Source organism: Euprymna scolopes, chromosome 30 (genome assembly GCF_053919585.1).
Source record: "Euprymna scolopes isolate OS-2025 chromosome 30, ASM5391958v1, whole genome shotgun sequence".
In the NCBI taxonomy this organism is placed as follows: Eukaryota; Metazoa; Mollusca; class Cephalopoda; order Sepiida; family Sepiolidae; genus Euprymna; species Euprymna scolopes.
In genome coordinates this window covers 96726934-96736335 of record NC_136511.1, presented here as the reverse complement: position 1 = coordinate 96736335, position 9402 = coordinate 96726934, and the positions used below count along the sequence as shown (strand labels likewise).

General features: G+C 32.3%; 1 protein-coding gene across 6 annotated transcripts in view; it reads right to left on the bottom strand.

Annotated features, from left to right (window-relative positions):
- LOC145254896 (zinc finger MIZ domain-containing protein 1-like) overlaps positions 1-9402 on the bottom strand; it is a 1089917-nt gene that overhangs the window by 486724 nt on the left and 593791 nt on the right. For all 6 annotated transcript variants that reach the window (XM_080113820.1, XM_080113822.1, XM_080113819.1 and 3 more), the window contains one exon: positions 4024-4177. In XM_080113820.1, the coding sequence (XP_079969946.1) occupies positions 4024-4086 (63 nt within the window). In that variant the 5' untranslated portion in view covers positions 4087-4177. The remainder of the gene's footprint in view (positions 1-4023; positions 4178-9402) is intronic.

The window sequence follows — 9402 nt, the reverse complement described above, 5'->3', positions numbered from 1 at the left end:
TGTAGAAATGAATTTCTTTGCTAAAACCAAAGATTTGGTTGTTGGAATCTGTTTATAATTCCAGGTTAAAGCTATTTAAACGTGAAAACCATGGAATTTCAAAAAGGTTGTTGATAGTGCTAAAAATAAAGAGCAGGATATTATTTTATTCAATTTAGGTAAAACAAATTTACATGTAAATTTGTTTTACCTACCACCACCACCACCATCATCATCATCATCATCATCATCATCATCATCATCATTTGTATGTCTCATATCTAACAGAAGGATGAATTTTCCAACTTTCAATCTGATAGATTGAGAATTAAGAAAAACGAAAATTATTGCCTGCTTGCTATCACTTCGCAATTCAATTCCTATTCACTACTGGAAATCAACAAAACGAAACTTATGAATAAGAAACAGAAGAAAAATCTCCTTATCTCTCTTGATTTCCCAATCAATCAGAAAAAGACAAAACTATTGCTATTACTCTCTCTCTCTCTCTCTCTCTCTCTCTCTCTCACACACACACACACACACACACACAAATAAAGAAATGCTACATTTTTCGAGCATTTAAAAATCATTCATTCTAAAAACTAAATAAAATATTAATTCGTTAGAGCCATCATCTTTCTATTTCAAACTTAAACAACCTCTCTCTCTCTCTCTCTCTCCCTCTCTCTCTCTCTCTCTCTCTCTCTCTCTCTCTCTCTCTCTCTCTCTCTCTCTCTCGGGCATGCATAACTTTTAATGGAACAAACAAAAGATTACTTGAACATGAGTGTATGACATATTCCATCAAAAATAACGGGGAAATATTTCATTTTACAAGCAAATCAATTAAACATTAAAAAAAGTAAATAATATTGAGAATTCAAAGTAGCAGCCGATAGTTAAAAACTGAATTCTGAATTGTTGACCGGTATCAAACTTTGAACAAATTTTTCATCTTCTCATTTGTTCTCCCACCTCTTCTTCATAGGTTTACTTTTATATTGATAATTAACTTGATATATTACTGGATTTCCAGTGGTTTCTTTTTCAATTTCATTACAACCCGACATTTTATTTACTCTGATGCTGGCATTTGTTACTTTTCCATTCACGGATGAATGTTTTAGATGGTAGGTGGATGATAAAGGGAGTAGTGTGAGGAGGCGAATAACATAAATAAGAGAGGGGAAGTTAAGAGGAAGCGAGAAAAATGAAAAAGCAATAATAAGAAATAAATATATATTACAAATGGATTACGTCACAAAATTAACTTTTGTTTTTAAAAGTTGACACTTTTTATGATGTCATCCAATCTCAAGTAAATACTTTCTTGTAAAAAATTTAATATAATTTTATACAATATGCTCATATATTTTTTAATACTGACATTGGTTTATTCAAATTGTTTTATATTATTAAATATATAAACATTGGTTTATTTTCATAAACCAATGTTTATATATTTAATAATATATATATAATAAATACTGACCCAGTAGGTCACAGATAGTCTAGAAAATAAATAATATTTCAAGCAATCTTTTTAGAAACTCGTTTATGTATACTATATCCAAATTGATGGAATTGAAGAAGCAGAATGCATCTGCTTAAACCACTGAAGTTCATTTTGTCCAACTTGTAACACAATTCTATTTCCAGCAACTTGTGGAAAACAGTTTCTTTCACAATTTACCTATGGAGATGCTCTCAATTTCTTTCTTTCTTCAAGCAAATATACTGTGTCTCCTTTGAGTAAAGCCAATATTCACTGGCTGAGTTGGGCATCGAGCCAAATTGATGGATGCTGATGCTTTCAATTTTCTTGCTCGCTATTAGCATTATATTATTTGGATTTCTTAGAAAGTAATCGACACTCTTCTCCTTCTAGACATTGGCTTTATTCAATTCATACATTTACATTTATGATTAGTAGTGGAAGAGGAGGAGGAGGAACTCTATAAGTAGATTGACTCATCAAAAGAAGAGCCACGTTTTCTGTTTAATCAAATAACACCAATTAGATTCAACATGTAAACATTTAAAAGAATAACAATAAAAAAACAAATATTAATAAAATAAGGCATTTAAAGGTTCATATTTCATACAAAATATAATGAAATCGAATTTATAGTTAATCTATATAATATTCTGATTGTTTTTCCTTAGTTAGTCTGTACGTTACACCTTGAAAAAGGTCAAATACAATTTTTGAAACTTAAACTTCTTAAAAAAAAAGCTAAATTCACGAAATTTTGATTTAAAAGGGCCAATCTTGCAATCCTGGATAAGAATATGATATTAGCCTCCCTTTGATGTAGCCTCATTTTTGAATATCATTATAATAACATATGATCATTGTTGTAATGCTCCAAGAAGGGAACTCGTAATTTCAATGTGCAGTAGTTCTTCACCGATGAAAAAGTCACGGAAGCATTTGAAAGAAACAGGGCAAAAAAAAGTAGAACATTGTCTGCCAAGAGGTGCTGGACAGTAAATTAAATATTGATCTCTTACAATGCGATTTTATTATTTGTATTGAACTATGTAGCACAATATTACTTTCTGTGTATTTATTAATACTTATCAATTTATCTCATTTGGGTCAGATCTATATTTAAAATGCAATGGATACTATTTTCATAGAAATGTTAATAAACTCATATTTGTTGCGTGTTATTGGTTTTTCTACCCCACCCCACCAAATAATTTTTTGCTCTATCCAGAAATATATCAACTTTATAAAAACATACTTGTTGATTCAACATATTTCTCATTCTGTAAAATTTCTATAGGTCCTGCTATTTATTTATTATTATAATGATAAGGTTTATTCCGTTCGGGTAATTGCCTTTATTTTATACAATTATGATTAGTAAAGGATTGTTATTTCAGAGTTTTGATCTCCTAGACTAGTTCACTATCAAGGCTTGTGAGTTCAGTTCAGTTTATCTTACTATTTATTTCATAGCTGAAAGGACAATATATGAATTCATACCTTTACTAAGAATATTACTAGCAGTGATTCAGTTGCCCCAACAAAACTTGAGCCTGACACACCAAATCCACAATCTGCATGCATAACAACTTTACAACAAAATATACTTGTGCTTGTAGTGTGAAAAGAATGTTTTTGTTTTATTTCAGAACGAAAAAGCCGTTAGTATTCAAAGTGTATATAGCATTGTTAAATGGAATGAGTGAGATTGTTTTTTTTTAACATTATGTAGCCATTTGACATTTGAAAAGATATGATGCAATTTCTGTTCTTTGTGAATATGGCCATTAATAATTCAAATGTTGGATATGTAATTTAAATGAAATGAGTGTTTTTGTCGTTTATTTAATTGATTATATATATATTAATCATTATAGGTATCATTTTCTGTTGTGTAAAAATAAGTTTATCTGCATCTGAATTTTAGTTTGTTTTTTTTAGGCGTATATAAACTTATTTACACCACAGAAAATAATACCTATGATAAGAAACCAATCATCCAATAAGGAACCATAAAAAATGAATAATTAATTAATGAAAGTTCGTTTTCCAAAGATATATATATACATATATATGTAAACTAGTTAACCTTTATTTAGTCATTCGCATATCCATGACTGAGTATATTAAAAAGTTTGTTTAATAATTTTTAAATAGAAAATGTAGGCTTTTAATATCAATGTTAGTGCAAGAAAAAAAACTCAACTTTATATAGATATAGATTTACTTACATACATGATTTTATAAACACACACAGACACAGACACACACATGATTCAACAAGAAAACTTTTCAACTCTGTATGATTTTCTAAACAAACTGTAATCTGAATCCTGATAATCTTTGGTGATCAAACCATATTGATCTTGAATGCCAAAAGAAGGAGGAGACTACGATGATGACGACGATCATTAAAAGGAAAGAAAAGAGAAAGCAAGGAAGAAAATAAGGAAAAAAAGAAAGACAAACGTGATTGTAGAAGTGAAAAAAAAGGGGTTGAAAAGAGTGAAGGTAAAGGAAAGAGTAGGAGGATTAAGAGGACTGACCTGTTTGATGCACTGTAATCTGTCATTATTCTGAGCTATATGCCTTTCCATCTCATTCATCATGGCTGGATTGGTCTGAAGCTTAGTCAGCAGTACTGTTCGCTAGACATTGGTGTGCAATACCTTTCTAAGGCAGGAGGCTGAGCAAAGCCATCTAGAAACGATAGAAAATTGGAAAAACCTTTATTCACGGCTACTAAAGATGTATTTACAGAGAAAAAAAAATAACAATGATAAAACAAATAGGTACTCATGCACTTATTGATCCGTGCTGAAATAATAACGTTATTATTTAAAAAGCCATTCTTAACATGGGGAGGGGAGGGTGTTTTGTACCTATTCTGTACTTTAACTTTACAATTGAATAAAAAACATAGCATAAAACTTTAATTAAACTTGGAAATACGATTTAAAAAATCGCGCGGATCAGTAAGTGCATTAGCACCAACAAATAAACAGAAACAAACAAACCATGAAATTTTTTAATTTCATCAAAAATTAAACAATCTCATGATTTTCAGATTAAATAAATAAACAAAAATAAGACCACTTAAAGTATAATAATATAGCACTTATGCAGTATAAAAACTGTGTTGTTGTCAGAATCATCTGCATGGCCCGGATGATATTCGTATTTATTAGATTCATTCTTATAAATACAAATATCGGTTGTGAGTTTCTGTATTGTGTAAGAACCTGGCTAGCACACCTCATTTGAAAAGGCTCGTTTTGGGGGTTGAAATAAATTTATAATGTAATTGGGTTTAGTATGTGGTGTATTTTTCTTTTAGCCATTATATATGCTCTGCTTTGCATTGAGTTTTCACAGGAAGGATTTTCTACAGAAACTGCTTTATCCTTGTGGATTAACACTCTCTCTCTCTCTCTCTCTCTCTCTCTCTCTCTCTCTCTCTCTCTCTCTCTCTCTCTCTCTCTCTCATATATATATATATATATATATGTGTGTGATAAATAATTCTGAAGGAATTATACAAAGCAGAAAAAATATAGCCATGGATCGGCAACAATACAATAGCCATGGATCAGCAACAATAGGTGTGGATCGGCAACAATACAATGGTAAATGGTTGTTGCAATAACACAAAATGATTCGCAACTGTTATCAAAAAGAAGTGATTTTGGGAAATTTGTGAATAATTGTTGTTCCCTGATTCCAAGGAACACTAGTTATTATTGAGTAATCAGTGATAATGATTTGTGTGAAAACTAAGAAACTTTTAATTACATGAAAGATGGAATTTGCAACTAAATCATCAAATTGAAGAACTATTTTTTTAGGCTGAGTTCAGTGATCAAAATGTTATTCAATGCATGATAAATCGACAAATATATTAACGTATCAGTGAGAGTTGCAACCATGCATTGCATCTAGAGAAATTATGTACGTTGGTGGCGCGGTGAATGATGCGTGATTTCAGTCTTAAAAACAGGAGTAGCTACAGATGCAGATTCTATTTAGAAAACAAAATAAGGACATGTGTGCACAAACGGAGACTTTGATGGTGTGGTCACATTGAAAGAATTCATAGAATTCTTGGTTTAGTATAATAGTTGAGAGAGTAGGTTCCATTCACAGGGGACAAATCATAAAAAGCATAGGAGGGAGTGCTAAAAATAGAATTGAGAGAACAGGGTATAAATAAAGACCTGGTCAGAAACGGGTTAGTTTGGAAGTCAATTTCTAAAAGCCGTCCAACACATGCCAGCAAGAAAAACAGATGTAAAACAGAATATGAAGACAATAACAGTACTATTATATATATATATATATATATATATATATATATATATATATATATATATATATATAATTAGAGTTTATATATTCAAATTTCATTTAAAAAGAATTACTTTTCAAATAAAAATTCATTGTTTGAACTCAAGAATACAATGATTAAAAGAATTTCCTTAATCCATGGATTTGCAATGTAAGTACATCTCAGAGGAAAAAACATGAGCAAAATATTGATATTGGTTTGAAATTATTTTGCTAAATAGCACATACAGTAGCAAATACAATATCTTGAAGTATATATATATATATACAAGAATAAAAAAGCATTGGCAATGCAAAAGGATATAGGGATGGTATGCCAAAAAGTATACAAACAAGATAGCTATGAATGGCTAGGCATATGGAAATAGAATTGCATCCAAAGTATAGCCCTATAGCTTTTTACAACCGTTATGATGGCACGGAATGAAGATTGGAGAAAAGCTATAGGGCTATACTTTGGATGCAATTCTATTTCCATGTGCCTAGCCATTCATAGCTATCTTGTTTGTATACTTTTTGGCATACCATCCCTATATCCTTTTGCATTTCCAATGCTTTTTTATTCTTGTTAATTAGTATTTTTACTTACAGTCTTATTTTTAAACTTACATTCATGATAGTATTGTCTTTTTTAGGAGGCGGCTCATTGCCGCCTCCATTAGTAGCAGGTCGCTTCCTGCTGGGTTTTAGGTCTTTGGGTTTTGGGCCTTAGGAGTTGCCTCTTGGTCCTCCATCGGTTCTATATTACATAGAGAATGCTACCGCCTCTCTGATAAAACAGTTAGAGTATTATAAAGTTCTAAAATGTTCATACCTTTACTATTAAATTTTTCTTGGTTCATTCTTTGGCGTTTTGGCAAAGATTTGGCAGTTTTTGATATTTATATTTATAATAGTTTGTGCATGAGGCAGCTTTTTTCCCCTTGGGATCCCTGTTATACCGTGCTTTTGAGTCAGCACGTGAGGCAGCCTTCTTTTTTTCTGGTTCTTTGTTATAAAGAGCACGTGAGGCAGCTTTTTTCTCCTCAGAATCCCTGTTATACCGTGCTTTTGAGTCAGCACGTGAGGCAGCCTTCTTTTTTTCTGGTTCTTTGTTATAAAGAGCACGTGAGGCAGTTTTTTTCCCTCGGGATCCCTGTTATACCGTGCTTTTGAGTCAGCACGTGAGGCAGCCTTCTTTGCCTCAGGATTTGCATGATACTTAATTTTTATTATTTCAGCATTTTTCTGATAGTATTCTTTTTGCTCAGATAATACCTTGATTTTGTTTTTTTCATAGTCTATATTTCTCTGAGCTTTTTTACTACGTGCTGACTTTGGCATTTTTTATTAAATGTAAACATATAACACTTATGTGTATCTTACTATAATATCACTTATCTTATAGCAAGACAACTCTCGTAGAATTGAGATACTGCCCCGTCACCAATAGTTAAAGTGTGGAACGGTATATACACCAATAGTGTAGTTGTTATCTTTATATGAAGTCCTAATCAGTGACAGTGTGAGGTTACTTGGTTAATTTATTGTAGTTTATTTTAGAAAACTTACTTGTTTTTATTAGTAGATTGTGTATAGTAGCCACAATATCTAGTTATTTTTGTGGCTAGGGCTTGGATTTTGATTCTTTTTGGTCAACTTCCAGTGAGTTCTTAGAAGATGACTTTCTTGCAGTTTCTTTTGCGGTTAATTTAACTTATTTCCTTTGGCGTTTGGTGAGTACTTAGAAGAACTGGTCTGATCTACTTTTCTTAGCAAGCGAAGAGATTCAGCTGCATTTAACAATGGTTGCTATAGTGTATTTTTGTGCATGCGTGAGAATTTCAAGTTTCCTCCTTATTTTTCAATAGTTTGACAGTAGTCATGTGTCTTTCTGCCAAGAGCGACAGACGTCAGTGTTAGCCGTGATTGTCTAGAGGTTAGGACCCCACGTTGTGGCCGTGCTAACCTAGGTTCGAATCCTGGTCACAGCATTGACATTTTGTACATATTTTACAGTCCAAAATCTGAAGAATTATTTGTTTTTATAACATTGTTTTTTGACGTCGTACTTGCTGATAGGTTACTCTTATAACAATTTTGATCAACTGAGATAAAGATTTTGTGGTTTCATTAACGCTGGTGGGTTACTGTTTAAAGAAAAAACCTTAACGTTCACCTCAAATATTCAGCGTCCAAGAAATATAGGCCACTGGCAAACTGGAACGTCTGTGAGCATCCGGTGTATTATTTGGAGCTGTCCCTTTTGAGAGAAGTTCCGTGTTCGAAGTGGTCTGTCTACATTGGGTATATAGTGTTTAAAACTTGTTATTACACGTAATCTTATTTAATTATGGAGTTAGCTAAAAAGCGATGGGTCACTGCACTTCTCCGTGTAAAGAGCAGTCGATTGATGCTTGAACTGTTGTCAGAGACCGTTCGTACACCGAGATACATCGTCTCAAAAGAAAGAAGAAAGCAGAAGAAGAAAGAAGAAAGAAGAACAATTGGCCATTTTTGTACCCTTTTTTTTTTTGCTCTCTTTTGACATTTTAACCGACGTTCTGACACTCGCTGGATTCGTAAGACGCTTCTCTGTAAGAATATGTGCTTTTTGAAACTTATAAGTTGATTTTAGTTGAGATTTGGATAGTTTTGTTTTGTAGGCGTATATAGGCGTGTACGGGCCATCCCTATATAGAGAGTGCTATCGCCTCTCTGATATTTCATGATGTTTTTAGAGATACAAAATTTAAATATTGCAATTAGGAAGGGAAGATTTTTATGATTCATGATTAAAAGTAAATTTGTATATATATAAATAACCATGAATCATAAAAGTCTTCCCTTCCTAATTGCAATATATATATATATATATATATATATATATATATATATATATATATATATATATGTATGTCTGGTTGAATACCAACGCTAAGATCTGCATATACTTTTTTTTTTTTCACCATTTTTTCTATGTGGCATGCTAACTTTCTCACGTTTTCCGCAATGGAGTAGAGAAATTTAGCAAAGGTACTAAGGCTTTCAACCCACAGGACTCGTCTTGAGGTACTGTGGTATAGTGAATGTTCATTGGTGAATTGACTGATCAGATGATGCGCCTATAAAATTTGAGTATGCTGTCCTCACTCCCAAACTTGGTTTGGTGGCTAATGTTAGGTTTTTTGACTCCAATGAGCTATGCGGCAAGGATGGTAGTATTTTTGTAAGGAGTTTTCTAAATTATTTCTTGGGTGTTTTGTGTGTAGTTAAGTGTTGGTAGATTGCGCTTAAAGGAGAGGATAGGTGGCATGTGAACCGGTGGGAAATGGTGGCACGGGTCATGCCGATATGTGTGCTTTCTTTGGAGACACATTCTCATAATGCTGCTTGCTTCCCAAACTGTACTGATATGCAGAAGTTCAAATCCAATGTAAACCAACATTTTAATCTGTCTTAGGCATGGTCCCAATTAGTAGCTCCTTAAGTCCAAGTGGTCATATGCCTTGCTTGGAGTGAAGGTGAGTAATATATATATATATATATATATATATATATATATATATATATATATATATATATGATTTCATTGCAGAAAT